The 27,072-nt window shown below is 39.4% G+C and overlaps 4 protein-coding genes, 1 non-coding gene and 2 pseudogenes across 7 annotated transcripts; 3 read left to right on the top strand and 4 right to left on the bottom strand.

Annotated features, from left to right (window-relative positions):
* Window positions 1–264: 264 nt before the first annotated feature.
* LOC137712839 (putative serine/threonine-protein kinase SIS8) lies at window positions 265–7,358 on the top strand. Its single transcript, XM_068452012.2, has 13 exons — window positions 265–1,675; window positions 2,451–2,888; window positions 2,982–3,082; window positions 3,328–4,598; window positions 4,724–4,764; window positions 4,858–4,926; window positions 5,416–5,516; window positions 5,954–6,032; window positions 6,142–6,240; window positions 6,337–6,405; window positions 6,488–6,537; window positions 6,640–6,816; window positions 6,945–7,358. Exons 1-13 carry the CDS (start codon window positions 1,172–1,174, stop codon window positions 7,030–7,032), a joined length of 3,087 nt encoding a protein of 1,028 aa, XP_068308113.2. The 5' UTR covers window positions 265–1,171; the 3' UTR covers window positions 7,033–7,358.
* Window positions 7,359–7,819: 461 nt separating this feature from the next.
* Window positions 7,820–9,155, top strand: LOC137712840 (peptidyl-prolyl cis-trans isomerase FKBP17-2, chloroplastic-like; annotated as a pseudogene). The gene is made up of 3 exons (XR_015955868.1): window positions 7,820–8,238; window positions 8,339–8,383; window positions 8,705–9,155. The product of XR_015955868.1 is annotated as a peptidyl-prolyl cis-trans isomerase FKBP17-2, chloroplastic-like (transcript).
* A 316-nt stretch (window positions 9,156–9,471) lies between these two features.
* LOC137712526 (uncharacterized) lies at window positions 9,472–12,037 on the top strand. The gene is made up of 10 exons (XR_015955866.1): window positions 9,472–9,699; window positions 9,842–9,911; window positions 10,100–10,167; window positions 10,262–10,323; window positions 10,449–10,530; window positions 10,640–10,873; window positions 11,090–11,218; window positions 11,308–11,369; window positions 11,449–11,565; window positions 11,910–12,037. It is a non-coding gene; the product is annotated as an uncharacterized LOC137712526 (transcript).
* LOC137712525 (golgin candidate 2-like) lies at window positions 11,983–16,397 on the bottom strand. Its single transcript, XM_068451601.2, has 9 exons — window positions 15,994–16,397; window positions 14,667–15,782; window positions 14,403–14,513; window positions 14,162–14,221; window positions 13,793–13,850; window positions 13,214–13,359; window positions 12,799–12,924; window positions 12,664–12,711; window positions 11,983–12,569 (listed from the first exon to the last, which is right to left on the bottom strand). The coding sequence occupies exons 1-9, from the start codon at window positions 16,045–16,047 to the stop codon at window positions 12,234–12,236; spliced, it is 2,055 nt and encodes a 684-aa protein (XP_068307702.2). The 5' UTR covers window positions 16,048–16,397; the 3' UTR covers window positions 11,983–12,233.
* A 396-nt stretch (window positions 16,398–16,793) lies between these two features.
* LOC137712527 (ras-related protein RABA6a) lies at window positions 16,794–19,093 on the bottom strand. Its single transcript, XM_068451604.2, has 2 exons — window positions 18,741–19,093; window positions 16,794–17,310 (listed from the first exon to the last, which is right to left on the bottom strand). Exons 1-2 carry the CDS (start codon window positions 18,962–18,964, stop codon window positions 16,857–16,859), a joined length of 678 nt encoding a protein of 225 aa, XP_068307705.2. The 5' UTR covers window positions 18,965–19,093; the 3' UTR covers window positions 16,794–16,856.
* A 2,615-nt stretch (window positions 19,094–21,708) lies between these two features.
* On the bottom strand, window positions 21,709–22,591 carry LOC137712432 (putative calcium-binding protein CML27 pseudogene; annotated as a pseudogene). Its single transcript, XR_015955712.1, has one exon. The product of XR_015955712.1 is annotated as a putative calcium-binding protein CML27 pseudogene (transcript).
* Window positions 22,592–26,225: 3,634 nt separating this feature from the next.
* LOC148691055 (putative calcium-binding protein CML27) lies at window positions 26,226–27,072 on the bottom strand. Its single transcript, XM_088684142.1, has one exon. The coding sequence runs from the start codon at window positions 26,976–26,978 to the stop codon at window positions 26,499–26,501; it is 480 nt and encodes a 159-aa protein (XP_088540268.1). The 5' UTR covers window positions 26,979–27,072; the 3' UTR covers window positions 26,226–26,498.

The raw sequence follows: 27,072 nt of genomic DNA, 5'->3' as shown, positions 1-27,072 counted from the left end.
TCAAAGAGAATTTGGTGAATTCAGTCTCCTAATTAATTAAATTATATAAACATGTCATTTAATGGTGTTGATACCATATTCTGCATTTAGGAGTTGGGTGTGAATTTTTTCACCTGCAGTTCAAGTGAGTTTTGTCCTTTAGCTCCAAAAGTGACGTTTAAATCATAACGGACAAGACCTTTATTTTGCTCGAAATAGCAAATACTTTTGCCCAATCTGTTCTACTAATTCCCATATTCCATTTTCTCTTACAGTTTAACTTTCACCACACATCGTCCCAACTCATGCCAATTCCCACCATCACCCCTTAAATTTTTGGTACTTCCAGTTCCCCAACGGAATGACCGAATTAGAGAACCAGTTTTATACACAAAAATGTGTGTACGTAGAGAGAGAGAGAGAGAGGAGAGAGAGAGAACGGCTGGATGTGTATCAGTGTATGTGTTTCCCACCAATTTAACCTTTCTATGGGACTGAATTATCCTTTAAAAGCTTGTTCCGTTCTCTCTCTCTCTCTCTCTCTCTCTCTCTCTTACTTTCTCTCTCCTCACCTCAACTCAAGTGGGTCATTCTCTTCGAGGTCCTACGCTCCCACTTGCTGGTCTTTGCTGTCTTCTGCCTCTGCTACCTGCCCCCCTTTTTTTCTCTTTTATTTTTCTTTCTTTTTTTTCAAACTTCATACTAATACCAATACCCTTCTCTCTTTTCTCTATGCTTTTTTTCTGTTTTTGAATACAAAGAAAGAAGAAGATCCATTTCTCTCTCTGTTTTCGGAAAATTTTGCTTCTTGGAGGAGGTAACATGGATCAAAGTTTTGATATTTGATTGATACAATCCTGTTGTGGGTATTTGTTTCTGGGTTGAATTTGTATTGCTTTGTGGAAAAGTACTTTCAATCTAGGCATCTGGGGTTTTCTTGGTATCGGTAAAGGTTGAAACTTTACTGGGGTATTGCTTGGAATGGTGATTTCTGGCTTTTGGACATGAGTGGGGTTTTTTTGACCCTGTGAAGTGCTTCTGCAAAAAGGGCTTTTTGGATTGCTTTTCAGTTTGCTTGCTTTGTGGTGATATAGTGCTTAGGATTTTATGCTTGTTCCAAGACAATGGAGATGTTTGTGGCCAGATTTTTATTTCTTTGGCCTTCGATTTTGTTGTGACTTATGAAAACGATATGAAGAACCTTCTTAAGAAACTGCATATCATGCCCAACCAATCAGAAGGTTCAGAAGGGTCTGCAGCTTCATCAAGGGGCAGTAAGTCCATTAGCAAGTCATCCCCTGAAAACGAAAGGCTTTTGCACTCGAGGTCCCATCAGGGTTCTGAGCATAAACCCTTCTCGGGGATTTCGGGTTGGTTGAATTCAGTTGCCAATAAGCATGGCCCTAGTCCCCCATCATCTTCGAATGTCAATAGGGCAGCGAGAGTGGAGCAGCCACCTGATGCAGCTGTTAGTGGGAGTGGTTTAGATGTTGTTTCGGATACAGGTAGGCGCGATTCGTGGTCTAGTACCTCGAGGGATGCTGATATAGCAGAAGAGTGTCAGATTCAATTGGCTTTGGAATTGAGTGCTAGGGAGGATCCAGAGGCAGTTCAGATTGAGGCTGTTAAGCAGATTAGCTTGGGGTCTTGTGCTCCTGATAATACTCCAGCTGAAGTTATAGCATACCGCTATTGGGTACGTTTCTTTTCATGTACTACTCTGAATGAATTTCGGTTGACTTACTGTTCATTACCTTCGAATACATTCAAACTAAACCGAACGGTGATCAACATTCCTTCATTAAATTTAAACTTGGAATTTGTTTGGTTAGCCAACTTTCTGCTTATAATATGCCGGAAACTATATACAGAGAAACGAATTTCAGTTGGCGTCTGTCCGTAGATGATAGTATTCTAAGTACTAGGCTTTAGTTACCTTCGTTGCCAAAAGTATGAAAAAAAGGTTGTACCGAAAGGTATTGGTGTCAACATCATTGCTCCTGTGATCCTTGCCTCTTCATTACCTGTGATGAATGAGACACCAGAGACCTTTTATTGATAACCTTCTAGCAGTTTGAACAATGTAGTTGTAAGTCATCATCAACGGTGCTGTGTCACATCTGCATCTACTTGTGCCAAAGCACGAGTAGTGAATATACACAATCTATACCTGTACAAAAATTGGGAAAGCAAGTGGGTGAAGGGTGGGTGGGACTTCTACATTTTGGGAAGGAATAAATAGATTCCTAGTGTCAGGAACAACCGCCAAAAACTGGAGTATTCCTGTCCTGTCTGCTCATCAACATGGCTATACTGAAAATTTAACCCTTCAACCTAGAAGCTCACGTCTGTGTTCTACTTCTATGTTATGTTTTCGCTGGCAACATGTAGTGGTTCTTGAATTTAATTGTCTCTTCAGTTTTGTAATGTTTAATTCCGTCTCATATCGTAGATTTATCCATTCTTCACAGAATTACAATGCTCTTAGCTATGATGACAAGGTCATGGATGGTTTCTATGATCTGTATGGAATATTGACGGAGTCAACCTCTGAAAGAATGCCTTCCCTTGTTGATCTGCAAGGAACACCTTTGTCAGATAGTGTCACCTGGGAAGCAGTTTTGGTCAATAGAGCTGCCGATGCGAATTTGTTGAAACTTGAACAGGTGGCCCTAGAAATGGCTGTAAAGTCAAATTCTGATCCTCTGGCTTTTCTAAACAGCAATCTGGTGCGAAAACTTGCTCTTTTAGTTGCTGACCGTATGGGTGGACCAGTTGCGAATCCTGAAAACATGTTGAGAGAATGGAAAAATCTTAGTTACAGTTTGAAAGGAACCATTGGTAGCATGGTTTTGCCACTCGGTTCTCTGACAATTGGATTAGCTCGACATCGTGCATTGTTGTTCAAGGTACTTGCTCTCAACAGTGGCATGTATGCTTTGTTCCATCATATTTCTTTCATTACTGGTTGCTTATCACTCACCTGTTATGTTGGTAACTAGGTTTTGGCTGATAGTGTGAGCATCCCATGCCGGTTGGTGAAAGGACAACAATACACCGGGTCCAGTGATATGGCAATGAACTTTGTAAAAGTTGATGATAGGTAAATTTTCTTACAAGTTTGTCACCTTTAATGAAGACAAGTCCTTGATTACATGGTGTTTTTGCCCTTTTTTTTTCATGCCTTAAGAAATGATTCTACAAGCATATATAAGCTATTTTGGACGTGTTAATTGTCAAATATTGCCGAAAATGTTCTTGCCATTAAAGTGTGTTTCTTTATGTTTTTCTCATTTGAAGTTCCACAGTCTTAATCTGTTTTTATGGTGTGTGCAATGTGAATTTCAGGGAGTATATTGTTGATCTGATGGCCGACCCTGGCACACTTATTCCATCTGATGCAGCTGGATCACATATAGAATGTGATGACTCTTACTTTTCTGCTAGTCCTCTGTCTAGAGACATTGATTCCTCTCATGTTGCTTCTTCCAGTAGTGGAGTTGGGAGTTCGTTTGAAGATCATTCAGACTTTGGAACATTAGAGAAGAAATCCAGGTTAAGAAATTTTGCTTCTTCCACAAGGGATTCCGAAGAGAGAGAAGAACCAGCTTCTCGTGATCTACGCAGACCAACTGAATTCGAGGAACAACCCAAGATGCCTTCAGATGAATTTAGATATGCCTCTGACGTAGAAAAGATGCTGGTGCAGGAACTTCCAGAAAAGCCAAATTATCCTTTTGCACATACGAGATCCCCTTCATGGACTCAAGGTGTTAGTTCTCCAGCCGTTAATAAAAAGCAAGTTAAGGATGTTTCTAAATACATGATTGTTGCTGCCAAGGAGAATCCAAATCTAGCTCAAAAGCTTCATGATGTTTTACGCGAGAGTGGTGTTGATGCTCCCCCGAACTTGTTTAGGGAAATATATCCAGAGGAGTTAGATGTGTCAACAGTCGAGACCAAACGCCGGGCAGAAGATAAGAACGAAAATAAAGAAAGGTTTGGAACACAAAAATTTAAAAGTCAAGATGATAAAAGGCCAGCTCACTTTCTGCCTCCTTTGCCTCAGCAAAGGGTGAATCTTAAAGCTAGTACTTCCGGTCAACCGGAGATTCTTAAGCCTGTGGAAGGTTTAAGGTTCAGCCTTCCACTTGATACGAGGGACGTAACTGGCCAGAATATCTCATCACAGTCTGAAGCATCTCCAGTTAAATATACAAATAATGTCCCTGTTGCTGCAGCAGCGGCAGCCGCAGCAGCTGTTGTTGCATCGTCTATGGTAGTCGCCGCAGCAAAAACAAGTACTGACACAAGTCTCGAACTTCCTGTGGCAGCTGCTGCCACTGCTACTGCTGCAGCTGTGGTTGCAACAACTGTAGCTGTCAGTAAGCAATATGAGCCGGGCATGAGAAGTGATGGAGATTCAGAAAGTGGTGGTTTTGAACCAAGGGGCAGTGGTGGCCGTGAGCATGATGCTTCGGGAGTTAATTCAGAAGGCGAGCAAATATCAGATCGATCAGCAGGTAATGAAAGCACTAAATCTGATGTCACAATTGATGATGTTGCAGACTGCGAGATTCCCTGGGAGGACATCACCTTGGGTGAACGTATTGGACTTGGTACTGACCTCTGCATTATGCTATAAATATTGTACTTCTCATATCTAAACAAAAATAGTCTAAATGGTGTTCTGTCCCATACTCAAATTCTAATTTCATATGTTCATGCACCCTGGATACTGCAGGATCGTATGGGGAGGTCTATCATGGAGACTGGCATGGGACTGTAAGTTTTCAGATGCTCTTCCTAACAGTTTAGCCATTGCAGTATTGTCTGCTGTGGGAGTTTTGAGCTTATTTTCATTATTTGGTTTTACAGGAGGTTGCTGTGAAGAAGTTTCTAGACCAAGACTTATTGGGCGAATCACTTGATGAATTCAGAAGTGAGGTAAAAGCTTCAGCCTTCGTCCATGTCATGAAATTTTTTGTGTTTGATCATTTTATGGCATCAATTCATGCTATTTCCTTGCTAAGAAGGTGGCACTGAAGGAAAAAGTTTGTTTGAGAGGGAGAGGAGTGGAGCAGTACGCTACTTAACATAAGAATTATTTCCACTTTTTATATAAATGTAGTTAAAACTCTGTAGGGACCACCATGGTTCGGTTATCGCTTTAGGTGTTCTAGATTCGTGTAGTTATAGTGAATGAAGTAAATAGTTCTCTCTCTCCCTGGTGTAACATTGTATCATTCTATGTACTTAGGCAGCAGTTGGTTGCTGGAATAAACATTAAAATGTTATGGAATCACATTTGCATTGGAATGGAATCGATGTTTAGGAAGTTAGAGGGTAAAGTAGACATATTTTCCATGTTTAATGTGCTTTCCAAAATCTTTCCTTCAAATATTGAGGTTAATCTTTTATTTGTAAAATTTGAAGGTTCGGATGATGAAAAGACTCAGGCATCCTAATGTTGTTCTGTTCATGGGTGCAATAACTCGCGTTCCAAATCTTTCCATTGTTACAGAATTTCTTCCAAGGTATTCCAGAACTTTCATTTTCTCTTTTTATGAAAACGTTACTTTCGACATCTTTGATGGATTCAACTCATATTGACGTCACTAATAGTTCTTGATTCTTAATACTGTACGAATACAAGGAGCTTCTTAACCTTGAGAATGCAACCATTTTTTTCCCTTCAAAACGCAAGTACCTTCACGAGGATTGGATTTTATTGTATTTTCTTTTTAACTATTACCCTCAGTTTCTTTGAAATAGGTAATATTAATATTTATTTGGAATCATAGTCTGGCTGAAACAAAACACAGCACTGATTTTGTGTTTTTTGTCTTATAGAATTCTGTTGTTTTAATCTTGGTCTATATATTTATGTATATAAGAAGTTTAAGAACTGCATTGTGTTGATTTGGTTAATTAATTATTTTCACGCGTTATTAATAGACGTCATATTTTGCAGAGGTAGTTTATACAGGTTATTACACCGGCCTAACAATCAATTAGATGAGCGGAGGCGCTTGAGGATGGCTCTTGATGCTGTAATATTCTCTTGTTCCTGCGGTTTATTCCAGTATGAGCCAACAATCATGTATTGTGATTGATAACTTCATCTAGCTTAACTTTTCTTTTCAATGATTAAATTTTCAGGCTCGCGGAATGAATTACTTGCATAACTGCACTCCAGTAATTGTACACCGTGATTTGAAGTCTCCAAATCTTCTTGTCGATAAGAACTGGGTTGTGAAGGTGTGTTTCTTATCTCTTTGGCAAAATTCCTGAACACCTTTAATGTATATTTAGAGATCAGTTTGGTAGTATGTGAAGTTTTCTGCTTGTTATTAGGTCTGTGACTTTGGATTATCACGAATGAAGAACAGCACATTTCTCTCCTCGAGGTCGACTGCAGGGACGGTAAAGCCCTTACTCAACAATTTACTCTTTCTCAAATGTTGCATATGTTTGATATTTTAAATCTTGAAACTTATATCTTCAGGCTGAATGGATGGCTCCGGAAGTGCTAAGAAATGAACCTTCGGATGAAAAGTATGCCCATATCTCCCCGCCAAATGCTGTATTATATATATTTAACTTTTGTTACCGTAGCTGGAGTTTTACTGATATATATAAATTTGGTTTACTGTGCAGATGCGATGTTTATAGCTACGGGGTCATTTTATGGGAGCTCTCTACGATGCAACAGCCATGGGGAGGAATGAACCCAATGCAAGTTGTTGGTGCAGTTGGATTTCAACATCGCCGTCTTGATATTCCAGATAATATAGATCCTGCAATTGCAGATCTCATTCGAAAATGCTGGCAAACGTGAGTATACTTTCGGAATCTTTTTTCTTGTTTGATTTTGATAATTGTAGTCTGTCATTTGTAAATCAGTTCAAATGTGTACTTAGGCAGATGAACAAACCTTACATTGAACCTAATTAACATTGCAGAGATCCAAAATTGAGACCGTCGTTTACTGAGATCATGGCAATTCTGAAACCGTTGCAGAAGCCGATAGGTAGAAGTGGACAGACCTAGTGCACAAGTAGGCAGTGGCTACAAGAAGGTCCAGCCATCCTGCGTCGGAGAATCCCCAGCTGGCTGGCTGAAACAGTGAATATCGGCTCGTTTGACAGCCAAAATATGGATGAAGGCAAGTTGTACATTTGATTGGAACAGCTTCTGAGAAAGATTGAAGATCTTGACCTAACCTATACTCCAATTTTCGTTTTCGTTTTCTTTTTGCTTTTTCGGTTTCCACCTCGTTTCTGTATTCCCAACAGGGCGGCCATTCGCAAGGTTGTGCATTTGTTTGTAAAGAATTCATTGGCAATTGGTGTAATCAATGTTTTGATTTCCGGTGTGCGTTGATCGGAAGAGTTTCTTGTTGCCTGAACCTTAAGGTGAAAAATCAATAGCGTGCTTAATGCAAATGAAGAATTACTGAAACAACAAAGCTTTTTCCCACCAAGTAGAGTTAGTTGTATGAATCCTAAAACTACTGACAAATTGACATATCGAATCCGATATACAAAATATCATTTGTACAACATTTGGCGGCCGCGCTGCTTATATTAGAGAAGTGGCCAGGTTAATAACGTTATATGTACTTCATTCAGTGACAGCGTTGCTTACAACCTATTTAATAGAGTTAAGCCGTAGTCATGTTCGCAGAATTCGTATGTATCAGAGAGACGGTCAGCAATGTAATCATAAAAGAGGCTTGTAGTCAAACAGAGAGAGGGCAACCCACCATTTAAATTTTCCATCAAATACATGGATAAGGTAGGGACCAGCACCTACTTAATGGAAGAGTTTTTTGGTTCCCCATTTTTCCCTTGGCAGCTTCATCAACATTTTTATCTTATTAGAGATGGCCTCCTGTAGTTCTTCCCCATTTATCTCCCACTTTCTAACAAGACCAAACCACTTCTCTCCTTCCTCATCACAAATGCCGCCGCCTCCGCCACAAAATCTTCCTCCACAACCGCCACATTCTCCGACACCAAGTCAGCAGCTCAGCACAAGTTCATCCGAGCACCCGACGACACCGGTAAAAGAAGTGCAGAAAAAGCCATCCAAGACCAAAACCAAGGGAGACTCCACAGACTGGATAGCTTCCACGTTGACCAGAAGGTTTGGGATTGGTGCTGGCCTTGCTTGGGCTGCCTTTCTCACAGTTGGTGTAGTCTCTGAGCAAATTAAAACCCGCATTGAAGTCTCCCAACAAGAATCAAACACAAGGTTTATAAATAAATAAATATATATATATATATATATATTATATAGACACAAATCCAAAATTATATAATTTCACATCATGTGACATTATGTGTTTTTGCAGGAATGTTGAGAAAGAAGAAGAGGTGGTGTTACCTAATGACATAAGGTACATTTCTCTTTCATACATAATGTAGTTATCATGCACGTAATCACATCAGAATTTGAAAGTTAAGCGTGTCGAGGTAAGAACAGTACTAGCCAAGTACGGTTACCTTCCCTTCTAGAAGAGCTAAAAACGATTATGATAATATTTAGCAGAAAAAAAATTATAAAGCTTTCTTTCATTCAGGAATCACTTTTCAAGAAGCACTTAGATTAACAGCAAGTGTTTCCTATACACGCTGTTAGAAGAACTTTTGAGCATAAATGTATTTTACATAAGCAATTTCAAACGACCCTGGTTGAACACATGCATTTTTCAATGTAGATACTACGAGTTAAGAATGGGCGGCGGAGCTACTCCGAGGCCGGGGGACTTGGTGGTGATCGACCTGAAGGGCAAAGTAGAAGGCAGCGGACTAGTGTTTGTGGACACATTTGAGCGGGAGAAGAAGTCATTGGCTCTGGTGGTGGGGTCCAGGCAGCCTTACAGCAAGGGAGTATGTGAAGGGATAGAGTAAGTGATGAGATCCATGAAGGCAGGTGGCAAAAGGAGAGTGGTCGTTCCTCCAAGCTTGGGGTTCGGAGAAAATGGTGCAGATATGGGTCCTGGTCTGCAAATTCCTCCTTCTGCAACCCTAGAGTATATTATTGAGGTTGATAGAGTCTCAATTGCACCTGCATGAGGAGGATCATTCATTCTTTTCTTCGTTAATTGTATATTTTTTATATTGCTAAAAGGAAAAAAATGTGTAATAAATAACTTGGTTTCTTATTTTCGTTGATTTTGTATTGTCTACAAATTGGTTACGTATAGGGTTCAACTTGGATGGGGAGGCAGATTTTAGTACGTCCGGATCACGGGTTAAGTGTTATGGTATATATAATTGTATATTTGGAAAAAAAAAAATTAACAATTTATATTATGACACTTGACATACAAGATCGTAATCACATATTAAAAAAAGTTATCAGATTAGAAAATTCCGATTTCAACCAATTTCGAGTAAAATATGTCTTCCATTTCCTATCAAAAAATTGGATAGGAAATTGATGACATTTTAAACTTTAAAACAGAATATTTCCTTTTTAGCTTCTTAGAGAGAGAAGGCGAGAGAGAGAGAGGGAGTAATGGTGTTAAAACTTCAGCCACAAACAATTTCCTGTTGTATTGAATTTTCAAAGAGCTTCCTTTCCACTTTTGATATCTTCAGCAGCGGCAAGCAAAGCATAGAGCTTTTTGTTCAGAAGCAAAAACCCAGAACAATTTCCATGGGAAAAGTCTTGGATTCCAATTTCTTAGCTCTCACTGCCATTGTCACTGTAATTATCTCTATCTTCCTCTCTCTGTCTCTCTCTCTCTAAGGATTTCTTTTTTTTTGTTCTGCATGCTTGTTTTCCTATTAGGTTCATTTCTCTCTAGAATCTCTGAAATATGGCGTTTTTTTTTTTTTGGTTGATGAAGGTGGGGTATCAGTTGTTGTTCTTTATAATCACTGCTCTTCTCAAGTTCGACAAAGTCACTGACTTTGCTGGTAATTCATCCCTCTGAATTTATTTCCGGACAATTTGATAGTTAATTAACTTAATTTCCTGCTTATCAATACTAATTAGAAACTGATTGGATTGTTTGGTCGCCAAGAAACGCTGTGACTGGATTTTGATACATTTCTGATTATTTTGTGTGTGTAATTATATTTGTTCTTCTTTTCACCTTTCACAGGAAGTACCAATTTTGTTATACTTGCTATTCTGACTTTGGTTGTGAAGGGGTCATGGCATTTTAGACAGGTATTGTATTATTAATTTCTTCTCAAAAGTGTTTAATTTGCTCGTAGTTCGCGTTGATACTGGATAAAGAAAATCTTCATGTTTTTGTTTTCAGGTAGTGCTGAGTTTGCTTGTGATAATATGGGGTCTTCGCCTCGGGTTGTTCCTACTGATGAGGTATTTTGTGATGCTTTTTGTGTTAATTCGGCGTACTTGAGGCACTACCACATGAGTATGGAGTATAACATTACCTATGTCGAAATCCAATCGCAATTTTAATACACAAAACGTTTCCTGATCAGGATTTTGCAGTGGGTAGAGGATCGGCGTTTTGATGAAATGCGTGGTAATATAGGGAAGTTAGCAGTTTTCTGGATATTTCAGGTTCTTTTGCTTTCCCTGTTTCCGGCTTTTATTGTGCATCATTGCGTTGTGCTTGTTCTCGGAAGGATAAAGTTGATTTGATTCTTAAAGCAACCTGATTTTTCTGCAGGCTGTGTGGGTATGGACTGTGAGTTTACCTGTAACAGTTGCTAATGCAAGCAACAGAACACCATCGCTCCAAGCTGTGGACATAATTGGATGGGTTATATGGTTTGTCGGTTTTTCAGTTGAAGCTGCAGCGGATCAGCAAAAACTGACATTCAAAGGTTCTCCACAAAATAGAGGAAAGTGGTGCAATGTCGGACTATGGAAATACACTCGCCATCCAAACTATTTTGGTGAGGTTAGTATCGAAAAGTTCTCCACAAACGATTTTAATTGATTTTTTGCGTCTTCCATCATATGCTTGCATTGTCTGCCTCACATATTTACAAATTATCCCATACCAAGAGTCACAATTGCGTCGAAACATCATTCATCCAACAAATTTCGACATGTTAGTAGCCTTGCATTCATTCTGTCAAAGTTAAATGAAACCTTGATAAATGTTGTTGCTCAGATATTCCTTTGGTGGGGAGTGTTTATTGCTTCCACGCCTGTATTGAAAGGTGCAGAGTGGCTGGTGATTTTTGGACCGATCTTTCTCACGTTGTTGCTTCTTTTCATCAGTGGCATACCAATGCTTGAGGTTTGCTTCTTCCCCTTTCTTCTGAGCTCATTGCAAATTCATAGCACTTGAAGAGTTGTAACTGACAATGTCGGGTTGAACAATAACAGGACTCTGCAGATAAGAAGTTTGGAAATGTGGACGAATACAGGCTGTATAAAAGATCGACTAGGTAAACTTCAGCTTTTCTTTTGGTATTTGTTTTTCGAGTATGAACTGTAATAACTGAAGACCAACATATTTTGTTTCAGCCCTCTGATTCCGCTATCTCCGGTTATATACAAGAACTTGCCGTTGTGGTTCAAATCGACTTTTCTCTTTGAGTTTCCTCTCTACAGTCGTAATCTTCCTCGGTAAGAGCCATACTGGTGAGGCTACAATCTGTTCGAAGTTATATAGTGTTGAGTTCATATATTTGCTTTCTATAATCGTAACACGAGTCTTCCACACATGGAAAACACTTAAACAAGAAGCAATTTAAACACACGATCAGCTCGCGCTCACATTCTACGAGTGAAAGAAGTCGGAAATCGACAGTCTAAAGTATCGATAGGAAGAAACCTTTTGGAAAATCAGGGTTTGAAATTGTGTTCTGGTTGGAAAACGAATGATCTTTTTACTAGTGCATTGTCGTTTTTGCTAGCATTATGTTTTCATATGCCAAACTGTTTGTTTTAACTTGTAAGATGTTTGCCATCTGTACAAGGTGTAGAACAAGCCCGGTAGAACGAAGAAGCGACGGATTGAAGATTGGCTAGCATACTATTCTTATGTAATACTTCGACTTGTAACGATTGTATACGTTTATTCGGTGAAGTATAATACTACAGTTGAATGGAATATAGACTTATTTCTCTTCTTTGAAAGAAGCAATATCGTAATCTTATCTAAACTACGGAGATAGGAATTCAAACTCGGGTGTACAGGTGGACTCGCTGCCCCAGCCAAACTTGACTACCCCTATATTCACGAAAAACGACTGGGATCGTATGAACGAAAGAAAAAAAAATTAAAAATACAAACAAATTATACTGTACTATACACCAGCAGTGTTGTTAATGTTTTCCAAGGATATGACAGACCCGGATTTGATCTTATTTGAAGCTTGGGAATGGGACATTAGAATGTAAATAACCCACAAGTGAAGGCACAAGAAGTAAATCCCGGACCATATTTTCGCAGTCGGATTCCTCCTCAAAAACACTACTCCGGCCATGAATAAAGACTCCAATTGCTGAAGTGCTGAACCCAGGTGCTTCCTGCCCGACCGGATTCTGTCTTCTAATAAAGGTCTGCCTGATTCTATGTCCCTTGATGAGGTCACGGAAAATTCGGTCAATGACTTGCTTTCATCTAGCAACCTTGAGACAGCCTGCATAACGCATAAATTTAGTACTGTCCCTCGGATACATCATCTTGCGGATTAAAGTTTCACCACAAAAGAGTTATCGGTATAATTAACGTACCTCCATTCTGAACATAAGAGTTGCCTTCTCTGAGGAGAGAGCCTCAACCTGATTTAGGGTTTAGGGTTTAGGAAACCAGATAAAACCTCTCACTTAAATGACCTAGGGAATTAAGAAAGGGTTCAAATGACAAACCTGGGTTTGTTTATGAATCAAATGGTCAGTCATCTGAGCAAGCCTTCGCTTGAGCTCAATTTCTATATCTGTTGGATCCTCTATCTCTTTCCTTGTGAATTCAATGTTTGCTTCCAGCTTCTGTGCCTGAAACATAACACGTAATTTATCTTGTGAATAGTTATATCACAACATGAGGGCAATATATGAAACATCAAACAGTTCTATCAGGAAACAACATTTAATCAATGCTGTCAAAGGCTTTAAATCATAAGCTTATTATAGTTCAAGCTCTATCTTTTCACACTATTCTATCAAGTTAGCATCCCATCCAAAGTAAATATTAACACACAAAGAGCGAACAGGGGAAAGACATAATGGATCAGCAGTTAATAAACTATCACAAGTTTTCAATATTATAGTGAAATTTTCTAACCTTATCTTGCAATCGCACAACTTTATCGGTAACAAAGGCATACTCTGCCTCCAAAATCTCTTGTTCAAGTTCAATTCCTTTTGACGCTGCCATTTTCTTTAGAGATAATTTTGTTTGATGAGTGTCGGAGATCTTCCTCCTGAGCTCTACAAGAAGAAAAAAGAGTTCCACGTAATGATACACCAAACACAAACATTGATTTCAACATTGATAATTTAGTTTGATGAGTGTCCGAGATCTTCCTTACTTTATGAAATTATTCACTGCTTTGCTATATAAAGTCAACATGAGGCCAAAAAAGAAGTTGGTCTATTCTTAATCTACTAAGTAATATCTCATAAATTCAAGCACACTTCACCAAAACACAAATTAAGATCGTTAAGGGGGATTAGTTAACCAAACCCTGTGACTATTGTTCACAGGGGACTGATCAGAAAATTTATTATACTTAAATCCTTTAGCAAGAGGTAGCCCTCGAGATCAAATTTATATTTGAAAATGAAAATAAAATAAATAAATTTAAAGAAGTTTTCTAGCTTCCAGACCCAATACATTAATTTGCGATTCTAGAGAACCTACCTTCCTGGTTCACTTCTTTTAACTCGATTTGCTGTCGAAGTTCTGCTACCTGATTCGCCTGGACTCCCAAAAGAATAAAAGAAGAAAAAGGGAAACATTTCAGCAGGACTAAAATACAAAAACAATAGTATTGAGAAGTAAGGCAAAGCACACAAGAAGCGTTTCAAATTCCCAAAAATTTAAATGAAAGACAAGAAGGAATGATTTTAAGCGAAGGAACGATTTTTACAGTATGATTTCATCCACCATTTTTGAACAATCAAGACAATTTAACCACCTGGACAACTCTATTGCTCAAAACTTCAATTCAGAAGATTATAAAATGTCCATAGGACCACATCAATCATCTAAATCAGGATACAATCATACCTCTACTTGAAGATTCCATTGAACATTGGCTAGGGATTTTGCAAGGTCTGCATTTGCTGTCTGCAACCAATTTTAACCTTTAGTAATAAAAAAAATATTCCAAAATATGAGCACGGACTAAAAAGGTCAACAAAAAGGGAAATTCATACTTCTAGACGTAGTGGTAAAAAATATGAACTCAGAATGAAATAGAATATTTTTCTAATACGCATAAGAAACAGATGGAAAAAGGTTGTAGTACCTCCAGTTTAGCCAACCGCGCAAAGGCTTCCATTCTAGTGTTGTTATGTTTCTGCTTTTCTAAATCAGCAGCTTCCATGGTTTCCATCATAGTCATTTGCAGCTTTGAAGCCTGAAGCAGAAGGTAAATTTAAGTGATAACATTTTACGCAATACGATATAGACGTTCAATTTCCTAAGATAAAACAAAAATGAAAAAAATAGGATTAATGCAGCCAACCTAGGAAGAATGATAAGAACAAAATCCTAATAATCTTATTCTTACCTCTTGTGCTTGTTGTTTCACTTGCTCTTCAAGTATTTTTTCCAAGCTCTGCTTCTCGCCCTCCAATCTGGCAACAATATTTTCCCTCTCTTTGATGGCCTCCACAGCTTTAGCTGCCGCTTTCTCCGCCAGAATCTTCTCCCTCTTCTTTCTCCTTTCCTCCTTTTCACGCTCACTCTCGGAATCAGAACTTGAACCTGAGTCTGTGTCCGACTCGGAGCTCCCATCAGTTACCGAAGTAAAACCTCTCTTTAAATCATCAGAGGTAGAACTTCTAGAGGCTTCATTAGACTCATGCTTTCTCAACCGATCACCCACATTCTCCCCTTCTAACTTCTTATTAGAACCCCCATCGTCCTTCTTTACTGAATGTAAATTACCCTCGGAAGAAAGCTCCTTAATATCAAAACGCCCACCATTTTCCTCATTTCCCTTATCTTTTGTTTCCTCCAAAGTGTTTAAACCCACATCTCTAAAATCCAATTCTCGTCCTTCCAAAATCTTACCATCACGCTTCAACTCAACATGAGAAGACCTCTCCGGTGTATCTGAAACAGAAAAGCCAGATTCCTCCCCATCACTTACCTTCGCATTCAACTTACTTCCTTCCCCAACACTTGCCCTCCGCGGCGTCTTCACAATATTATTACCACCACTCTTTTGACTCCTCTTAGCCTCCAAAACCGACAAATTCGATGTGGAACTGGCACTCCCCTGCCTCCTACCATCCTTCCTCAAACTACGAACCCCGGGGAAACCATTGCCACGCCTCGCGGCAGAAGTAGTTCCCCGATTCGGTGTACTACTAAGGAGTTGAGTCCAGTCACTATCAGTAAGACTCTTCCTTGGTTTCGGAATTCCAACAATCTCTCTATCCCTATTACTATTACCACTACTACCATCATCATTAATGTTAATGTTGTTACTAACAATGCTTAAGCTCGGATCGCCGGTTAATTTTCCGCGATAATCGCTAATTTGATTTTCTAGGGTTTTCTTCTTCAACTGATCCTTCAAAGGCACACTGCCCCCCGCTTTCGTCGGAGTTTCCAAGCTCAATTCGTCGGCGATCTGCTTCTCGTTTTTCCGCAGCGACTCCGCAGCTTGCTGATCGATCTGAACCGTCCGTTTCACAATCACACGGATTTTACATTACTACTCCAAACAGATAGAACTCAAAAATTAAATAACACCAAATTAAAAATTGCAGATCGACTTGTTTGTTTCGAAGAATTGAAAAAAAAAAATTTAAGACTTTTTTTAATTTAATTTTCGTTTAATTCTATAGTTTTCTGGATTGGGAGGAGAAGGAGGAGAAGAATTGAACCTGTTGGAGGAGAGTTTCGGCGGCTCTGAGCTTGGAGGAAATCCAGTCCGCCATTGTCGTTCTAGTTCAGCGAAACGCAGCGTTTAGTATTTCTCGAGAGAATCGAAGTGCATTGTTGGCGAAACGCAGCGTTTAGTATTTGCAGAGGATGAAGGAAGAGGACGGAGGAGGAGGAGGAGGAAATGGGACGGGAGAACGAACGATGTGAGTGAAAGGAGGAGGGAGGAGGGTGGGAAATGAGAGCGCCCGAGTGACGGGCGGGTGACGGTGTGAGTTATTGGGCCGTTAGATTTCGGTTGACCGGTACAGATTGTTTTGTGGGTCCCGCTGGGTTAAAGCGATGTGATTAAAGCGGGAAGGAGACTTAACGCCCGCGTTGGACAACGACCGACCAGCTAACGTTTGGTCGTTTTGGGCTGTTTGGTTGCGGTTTATGGTCTCTCAAAGGGTGAGCCCAACTAGATAAATTAGGGTTGGGCATACCGGTCTTTGGATTCCTAGATTCGAATTGGACCACTCAGCCCACCTAAAATTATTCGGTTCTTATTTTTAAATTTCAAAACAGTCTGAATTGGACTCGTTTGTGTAAAACCGCTTCATAGTACTTAATACACATATCATGAGAATATCAGAGAGTTTTTTGTTTTGTTTTTCAAAAATTTTAGAGGGAGATTGGTTACTCTTGCAACCAGCGCTATGACATATGCCTGAATTTCGAACTTGAAGGACTTATACGTGGCATCTACTACCAACCGTCACCGGTATGGATTTACGTAAGTATTTACATGCACACCAACGAGGACTCCTAGCAGCACATAATACATATATCGTGAAAATTCATGTATACTTTTAGGTTACACTAACTAATTTGAGCAACAATAAGTAGATTTTTTAGTAGCCGTAACTTCAAGATCATCACCAATATGGATGGTTTCTGTCGCACCACCAAGACTTCTACTCGCGGCACTCGTTTCTTCCACTTTTGCTTCCAAAATCTTTTGCCTAGTAATTTCATGAATCTTATAAACCATATCCAAAAACACTTGCTCCACGTTCACATTCTCTAACGCAGAAGTTTCCATGAAGCACAAGCCTTCTGCCTCTGCTAAACTTTTGCCTTCTTCCTCGTCGACCTCTCGAGATTGGCTCAAGTCCGACTTGTTTCCGACGAGGACGATGACCATGTCGGAGTTGCCAAATCCGCGAAGCTCCCGCAGCCAGTTTCTCACGTTTTCGAAGGATTGTCTCGCGGAAATGTCGTACACTAGAATGGCGCCGAGCGCCCCACGGTAGTATGAGCTCGTGATTGCTCTAAATCTGCATTGATAAATCAAAGTATAATTAACTGCCACTAGTCCATAAGCATAAATATATCGCTTTTGACTTTAGTAATTAGTACTCATAACAAAAACATTAACTATTGCAAAAGTGTGTTCTCTATAGGAAATAATTATGCGACTTTAGTAATTAGTACTCATAACAAAAACGTTAACTATTGCAAAAGTGTGTTCTCTATAGGAAATAATTATGCTTATAAGTGCTTCTATAAGAAGTGATTTCATTACGAACACGTCCAAGTGCTTCTTGTAAATGCATCCTGAAGAAGCACTTAATATAGTTTGTAAACACTTATAAGTTTTTCAACGCAGTCAAAAGGGTATATTATTTTGCAAGCAAATATTAGTGGAAGGGGAATCAAATCTACGATTTTATGTGCAAAAGATAAACATCCTTAATCACTTAAACTACATGTCTATTACATTAAAAAAATGTTTTAACCCTATTATAAAACAATCCCAAACAAACCCTGAATTTCGAAAATTCGCATGGTGTAGATCACACTCATAATATCTTGTTTTATTAATGCATATCATTTGCATGGTCTGTTTTATTTAATTTAAGGACGTTACGTATTACATTGTTCGATGCAGAAACCTTTTTCTACCACCTCAAGAATCCAAGATTAAAAAAGTTAACTTGAGCAGATGAAAAGCATGAAACTACTAGCCCGTTCCCTTTTAAAGAACAAAAAATAATGAAATTAGGGTAAAATACCCTAATTGGCGGCCATTTTTACCCGAATTAGCGGCCACCCAATGGTTAATCACGTAATAACAAAGACGTCCAACAAAACAAATAAAAGGAATCAGATTAACGAACTCCAAACTTTGAGGCAAATAGTCCACTAAGAATTTTACTTTAAGAGAATTTCCTTATCATTTATCTTCTCAATTAAATTTGACAAAAGAGAAGTATAATTTGTATTTTGTATGTAAAAGGGCCCCACTTAGGAGTATAATTACAACTTTAGACGTTAATGGGACCAAATCATGAAAGGGAAGGCACGGTTGGACAGTTGTGTTTGTATCCATAATCCAGTTGCTTCAAAAGATGGACAAACTTGAAAACATCTTTAAACTAAAAAAATATAATAAAATTAAAAAAACAAAAGAGAAGAACATATGAAAATTAGGGAAAACTAATCACATAGGAAAATAATATTCAACTTAATAAAAATTCTACATAAACGGGGCGAAGAATGTCGTTCTATCTATAGTGGATATAAACGGAAAAAAAACATAAACATGAAAGCGCACGGAAGCGGATAAAATGAGAATTGACTAACATACGATTTTAGAATGACGCATCATGTTCTAAACCAATAATAGAAGATGAGAGTTTCTCCCAAAGACTATGATCAAATGAAACACGATCAAAATTAAGAAGATGAAGCGACGCAGGCATACCTTTCTTGACCGGCAGTGTCCCAAATTTGAGCCTTGACAAGTTTATCAGCAACCTTGATATTCCGATAAGCAAATTCGACGCCGATGGTGGGCTTGGAATCCAACCGGAATTCGTCTTTGGAAAACCTGGACAGCAAATTTGATTTGCCAACTCCGGAGTCTCCGATCAAAACTGCCTTAAACAAGTAATCACACTCTTCATCGATCGAATCACCCATCAACATGTATGCCAATTACTTGACGGTCCAATAAGAACAAGTTAAGAAAACTTTGAAACGAATTGGAAAGAAGCAAAGCAAAAGGAGAGGTGGAGGAAGAGACGTTTATGTTGAAATATAATATATATATATATAAATATATAGATGGATAGGTTTTTGGGATTGTTCATTTGCTTTTGGAGGGTACTGAGTCTTTACATGTGAAAACGTTGAAAACGACATGATGAGTGGTTCCTCAGGCTGTCGAGGCTAGTGCGTGTCATTAGCTCACGCTAAACAAACTTAATCTTTAATTCACCTCAAGTTTTTCTTCTACACGAATTACAACATATAATGTTAGCGAGAAATAATTATACAAAAATATCAGTTATAGTGAAATAATTGTTCAACCATATTACAAAGTCGTAGTTTTAGTGAAGAGATGTTTGTTGTTGCTTTTGATCTATTGAAAGTGTCCTCGTAAATTGGAAGTTAAAACATAAAATGATATTGAAGTCATCGCAACTCTGAGTATTTACTATTAAGTAACAGATAATTACATAAAAATTCAGTAGTCAGTAACCGAAATCCTTAAAATATTTAGTTACCTTCAGTTGAATACCGGAAGTCCATCACGAATCCTCAAATTGTATTGCTTTCCCTCTAAATTTTAATGCGGAGAGTCCATCATGTTGTCTTTTTGTCTTTCTTTTTTTTTTGGTCGAAAAAGCAAGCAATTTCCTTAAAAGATGACACTAGCGACCCCAAAGGTAGTCGACCGAAGAAAACAAACTCCACGTAGAATTCAACGAAGGTGTCGCAGCGCAAAAAAGCAACCTACAACAAGAAAAATACTCTAACCAAATTTTGCCACCAAAACTGTCAGACCGAAAAGAGCCAACAGACTAATATTCATTTGACATGTTACATGTGATTAGATTTACATTTACTTGGTACAACAATGGATTGAGGCCTTACATGAAGCCCATTCCGTTTTTGGGCTTCAATTGGACACAACGGACACAAGCCTATCTGAATTGTTTTACTTATTTCCTTTTGTTCACAAGAAATTGAAAGGAAAATCTTTCATCTGCGACTGCAACCACCCAAAATGATTATTTATTTACAATAAAATTATTCGGACATACAAAATTAACATCATTTTGTCGCACAAAATCATCGTATTTGCTGCAAAACTCTTTAGTAGAAGTGGACTCTACAACTATGTGCGAATAATTAAAAGGGTATTAACAAGTGCTTCAGAATATATTAAAGAGTACGTTAACAATTGAATTGGTTTTATGCGTCTCAATACAATTACATGTTAATTTAGTTGAATCAAGAAATGGTTGCCTGGCTGGTGTCCTACCGTCGAAAACTTTGGATGAGATATGGAGATACATCCAAATTGATGGCCACGTTAGCCCCAATTCCATTCATATCCAAATCCATAACGGCAAGTTCTCATTTCAAAAAAAATGGATCAGCTAATGGCCAAGTCGCGATGGTTCATTCTCTTGGTGGTTTGAAATACTTATAGATGTATTTCAGTCTTTTTTTTACTATCATCATATGATTTATTAGCATTTAGAATTAAATACAAAACGAATCGTGTAGAATACGAACCTAGAATTCGTTCCAATAATAGTAAGTTCAAAAAACAAATTTGATAATATTATGACGTTATCGTATCTTCACCGAACAAATGGATTGTTGACGTTTTAAGAAAAACTACAATATTTTTTTGGAAAAAGAGGACCACATTCATTCAAAATGGTCCTCCTCCTGCGCAGTTATTTTTGCGGTAAGGCTTAAATTTTGGCCTCGTTGCACTGCAACCTCAACTTGCAAATCAAACCTATCCTTTGAAGTGGAACCACTACGATCAATTTGGTTCACGGATTAGAGGCTTGAGAATGGGTACAAATTTCCCTTTCGATTTGGATCGTAGTACAAAGGGGCTATTTTTTGTTTTTTGTTTTTTTTTTTTTTTTTTTGTCTGTGATTCGAGAAGACTTAATTATGACAAATTTCATACCAAAAAGAATGTGTGGAGTTTAATAAGATCAACATAAACGTATGTTATGTTATTGTGAAAAATATCTTATGAATGACATAGTTGATTATCTCTACACAAAATTTTTAACTATGTCTGAATTGGCAACTTGACCTGAGCTGTCGGACCTAAGAATTTCTCTTAAGATAGAGCAAAATATTTAAGCGAAATTTTATTGTACTTTTGCGAGTAACATGCATTGGTACACTAAAGCGTTGAATGTGCGAATAAAATCTAACGGCCAATTTCTCTTAAGATAGAACAAAATATTTAGGCAAAATTCTATTGTAATTCTACGAGTGACATGCATTGATACAATAAAGCGTTGAATGTGCGAATAAAAATCTAACTGCCAAAGATTCAGGCGCACCTTATAATTAAATCCATACAAACGAATATAGGAGTAGTGTCATAATTCCTAAAGTTTTGGCAACTTGGCAGCCCAACCACCGTCTGAGAGTTGACTCGTCAACGTGCCTTCTCATTGCGCCATTAACGCCTACATCTCTCCCACCACCCCCACTACTACACTAGCTCCGCCGCCGCCCACCACCTTCGGCCGCCAAAAACTAACTTATTTCTTCCCGTATTTTCACATCAATATTCTCAAAAAGGAAATCAAATCAAATCAAAAGGGAAACTAATAGCGCAGTAACATTCATTCAACCAAAAGGGTCCAAGCGAGAGAGGATTTTCTCGAGAAACAAACAGAAAATAGAGGGAAATGTGATACGATTTCGAGCAAATTAACCACAATATAATCACAAAAACTACACATATTAAAGAGAAGGATGAGATCAGATCCCATTTTTCGATATCCACATCCAGTTGATGATCTAATCTACACGTACATCATTTCCCTATATTTCAAAAGTTAAGCCCTAACTTTGTCAACTTCCAAGAGATGGAGTTCGGATTTAAAATCAGCTTCTAGATTGAGAGAGACGACTACCGTGTGGCGGCACTACACGGCGGGGTTGGCGGTGGTTCAGTTGGTGGAGACGCTGTGTCCCATCATCTTCTTGAACTCCTCGAAATTCACATTCCCGTCGCCGTCGGCATCGACGGACTTGATCATCCGGTTGCAATCCTCGACCGTGCAGGCCATGTTGAGGCGGCTGAGCACCAGGTGGAGTTCGTTGGTGGAGATGAGGCCGTTGCGGTCCAGGTCGTAGAGATCGAAGGCGTCTTTCAGCTCGGCAGCGCCGCCGTCCTTGGAGCCGGCGACCCAGAAGGAGTTGAACTCGTCGAGGCAAATGAAGCCATCGTTGTCGGTGTCGAGATCGACCATGACGCGCTTGAGCTCGTCGCCGGAGACGTTGGAGCCGAGGGCCTTGAGGACGTTGCCGAGCTCGTTGACGGAGATCTTGCCATCGCCGTTGGCGTCGAAGCTTTTGAAGACCTTCTGGACCTCGTCGGTGACGACGGGTTTGGGGCCGGTCGAGGTTGGAGGTCCATTGGTTGCCATGGTTGCTGGAAATTTCTGGTTTTTGGGTAATTGTGTGTTCTCAGAGCTTTCAGAATTCAAAGGAGAAAGGAGGAAGTCTGTGGGTTTATATATAAAAAATATGATGGTGGTCGGGAGACGTTAGGAGGGAAGGGATTTTTTGTGGCCACCAATAAAAATGCCGCAAAGGAAGCGGGGGAAATTATAGAGAGAAAGAAAGGAGGACAAAAATTAGAATTTAAAAATGATAAATTATATTAATGGCCCTTGAATTATAGTTGGTATTCCACTTTGGAGCAAGTTCACTCTTAAAAAATAAGTTGGCTAAAGTTCATTTAACCCATCGAAATGAATAGTAATTGACTTGATTGAACAATTATTGGACAAGTGCATCTCCACCTCTAAAAACTGAGCTGGTCCAAAGTCTAGTAAATTATTATTAAAATATTATTAAATTTTTTTATAAAAAAATTATTTTTATTTTCGGATATAATTTTTAACCAATCTTGTCACTCTACGTGTCATTTTCCGAAAGTACAATTTTTGCAGAACATGGTTAGATATTTATATATATAATATCATTTAATTTTTGTCTATATTTTTAAACATTTTTTATAATTTTTATTAAATTAATTAATCTGGACCGTTGGATTTTAAAAAGGTTGAAATCCAACGGCCCAAAAGTGGACACGTGGCCCACGATGAGATTCTGACATTTTTTTTAAGTCTGGAATGCGTGCCCATGTGCACGTGTATCCCACACGCTAGCCGCAAAAAAAGAATCAGTCATGGCTGACGTCACCATGACGTTAGATAGGTCGGTTCCTCACTTAGCCCATTCTGGGCCCGCTTAGAGACTACGGTGGACTTTGGGCCGGTCTATTTTGTGGGGTGGAGTGGGTTTTTGGGGTGTCAGCCTATTTTTTTAGACTTAGGCTAGCCTCCAAAGGAGGGGTGGACTTGCTCTTAGTCCTATCAACTTTTAGTCTAATTTTGAGCCCGTTTGAAAGGCTTTTGTAAAAAAACTAGTGAGTTCGAAAAGAAGAATGTGGCTAGTGTTTGTTTCATAAACATAAAGCACTCCAAGTGTTTTTTATGTGCATATAAATACGTTTAATATTTTGTGTCAAACATGATCAGAAACTCTTTTAATTATTTTATAGAAATTCCGAATATACCTGTTGACTCTAAAAATTACAAAACCTACGTGGCGCGCAGGCCGAGTAACTAATAGGCTAACTACGTCCTTTGGTTGAATGCGGGGCGTGCCAACTCGTCGGTCGAGCTTGGCCGAGGAGTAAAATTTGTTGCTGTAGCTTTGAGCGCGTCGTTGACTTCTCTATCTTGCGATTGCGACCGAGGAAGGAACACTCTCGGTCTCTGGGTTCTACAGCCTGAAGACAAGGCTACTAATTCTGTGTAGTTTACAAATCGTCAGAGGTCGATTCGGTCACTGTGATTATATTCGTAAGAATATAAGCACGTCGAATCGAGACCAAACTATATGGGCACAGGTACTCAAACGTGATGTATGTCTTGATGGTAAAAGTAGTTCGGCTGTCGGAATGCCGAACCCTGAAACTTACTTGCGAGTATCCAATCATAAAATCACTCGGCGTCCAGTACGCCGAGCAATGCAATTCGTAACACCTGACTATGCCGAGAAGGCTAGCAAGGTGACCTCTACCAATAAAGGTTTCGAAAACCCTTCTCGGCCGAGACTTAGATAGATAACCGGTCGACCTCGACGCAGTGCTGTTTATCCAAACTGAAGGTGCTTCTCGGTCGGCTGATTCTGCGGCAGCAGTGTTGTTTATCCAAATTGAAGATGCTCGCCGGGTGCTTCCACAATGCTGTTTATCCAAACTGAAGGTGTGTCAGCAGGAAAAGAAAAGGAAAAATCTCAAGGTGATTGAGAGGTTTTGCGCAGGGCAATTGTATGCTGATTTGAAGTGGTCTTTCTGTTGCATGATTTCTTGTATTTATAGCACCCCATTCCTTGAGACCAATTCTGATTTGGATTGGGAGTCCTTGTCCCATTTTGACTCTAACTCGAACAAACCTATTCCCACTGGGATTCTGAATTTTCCTTCTTTTTGAGGTTTTATTCCTTGCCGGTTGAGAATCCTGGTCGCACCAGGACTTCCTTGACCTTCTCTATTTATCCGGACTACTTAGGATAGGATTTGGCCGACCCTGCCAACTGGCCCGGGATTTATTATTCGGCCCATAGTCTTTGTCATTACCTTGGGCCGAGCACATCCTGCCGCTCGGCCCAACAATAATATTTTGGGCCCAAACAATACCTAAGTTTCATTTCATCTTAACTTCTTCTCATAACTCAGCTACCAAACTTCAAAATCTTCATTAGTTTTCCTTTTGTATACCACATTTTGTTGATGTAGATGCTCTTAAAGTTGGTCATGTGCACTGCACATTAAGAAATTGACAAAAGATCGTGAGTTGTGACGGAACGGAATAGACCGTTTGGAGATATTGGCACGAATTGAAATTTAGAGAGCTCAAAACCAAATTAAAAGTTTGGGGAGTAAATTGAAACAAAGTCACGTTGTTAAAATTTTCCCTATCAGAATCGGAGTGCTAAATAGTAAATAAACCCGAAGGCAAATAAGGCAATGGAATCTGATTCCTTTGAGTAAATGTTGGCGTGTGGGATCACATTTCAAAGCGCTAACGGGGGCATGGGAGCTTTTATTCCACTTTCGAATTTGGGAAAGACGAAGCTCGGAGGAAAGCAGGGATTGGATATATGGTTGGATGTCAATATCTAACACTACTAGTTTGGCTTTTCCCAAATTTCTTACGTCGACTAGACATACAAATTCATTTTCAAAGCATTCGTATGCCTTATAATTTTGATCAAGTAAATATTAAACTCGTCTTTTACGAAATTTAAGTTAAAAACTCTTAAATTTCAAGTAAATGAGTTATGGGCTCACTCCAACAATACTGATATTGTTCCTACTTGACCACCTGCTCAATCCGTCAGGTGTGGGGTACAAAATTCCCCTTCAATTTGGATCATAGTACAGAGGGGCTTTTTTTTTGTCTGTGATTCGAGAATGAAGACTTAATTATGACAAATTTCATACCGAGAAGAATGTGTGGAGTTTAATAAGATCAAAACAAACGTATGTTATGTTTTTTGTAAAAAAATGTCTTATGAATGATGTAGTTGACTATCTCTACACAAAAAATTTTACTCTGTTTGAATTGTCAACTTTATCTGAGCAGTCGTACCTAAGAATTTCTCTTAAAATAAGAGCAAAATATTTAGGCGACATTCTATTATACTTCTGCGTGTGACATGCATTGATACAATAAAACGTTGAATGTGCAAATAAAAATCTAACCGCCAAAAATTTAGGTGCACCCTATAATTCAATCCATACAAAAGAATATAGGAGTAGGGTCATAATTCATGAAGTTTTGGCAACTTGGCAGCCCAACCACGTCTGAACTCTGTTCATCGCGTGTTGCGCCTCCCACCAATCACCGTCTGAGAGTTGACTCGTCAACGGGCCTTCTCATTGCGCCATTGACGGCTACATCTCTCCCACCACCACCACCACTACTACACTAGGTCCGCCGCCGCCCACCACCTTCGGCCGCCAGAAACTAACTTATTTCTTCCCGTATTTTCACATCAATATTCTCAAAAAGCAAATCAAATCAAATCAAAAGGGAAACTAATAGCGCAATAACATTCATTCAACCAAAAGGGTCCAAGCGAGAAAGGATTTTCTCGAGAAACAAACAGAAAATAGAGGGAAATGTGATGCGATTTCGAGCAAATTAACCACAATATAATCATAAAAACTACACATATTAAAGAGAAGGATGAGATCAGATCCCATTTTTCGATATCCACATCCAGTTGATGATCTAATCTACACGTATATTATTTCCCTATGTTTCAAAAGTTAAACCCTAACTTTGTCAACTTCCAAGAGATGGAGTTCGGATTTAAAATCAGCTTGTAGATTGAGAGAGACGACTACCGTGTGGCGGCACTAGACGGCGGCGTTGGCGGTGGTTCAGTTGGTGGAGACGCTGTGCCCCATCATCTTCTTGAACTCATCGAAATTCACATTCCCGTCGCCGTCGGCATCGACGGACTTGATCATCCGGTTGCAATCCTCGACCGTGCAGGCCAAGTTGAGGCGGCTGAGCACCAGGTGGAGTTCGTTGGTGGAGATGAGGCCGTTGCGGTCCTGGTCGTAGAGATCGAAGGCGTCTTTGAGCTCAGCGGCGCCGCCGTCCTTGGAGCCGGAGACCCAGAAGGAGTTGAACTCGTCGAGGCAAATGAAGCCATCGTTGTCGGTGTCGAGATCGACCATGACGCGCTTGAGCTTGTCGTCGGAGACGTTGGAGCCGAGGGCCTTGAGGTCGTTGCCGAGCTCGTTGACGGAGATCTTGCCATCGCCGTTGGCGTCGAAGTTTTTGAAGACCTTCTGGACCTCGTCGGTGACGACGGGTTTGGGGCCGGTCGAGGTTGGGGCTCCGTTGGTTGCCATGGTTGTTGGAAATTTCTGGTTTTTTGGTAATTGTGTGTTCTCGGAGCTTTCAGAATTCAAGAGAGAAAGGGGGAAGTCTGTGGGTTTATATAGC

This window comes from Pyrus communis, chromosome 14, assembly GCF_041283825.1.
Source record: "Pyrus communis isolate YQ-2024b chromosome 14, ASM4128382v1, whole genome shotgun sequence".
NCBI classification, from domain to species: domain Eukaryota; kingdom Viridiplantae; phylum Streptophyta; class Magnoliopsida; order Rosales; family Rosaceae; genus Pyrus; species Pyrus communis.
Note: the sequence above shows the minus strand (reverse complement) of the source record. Positions and strands in the feature narration are given on the sequence as shown.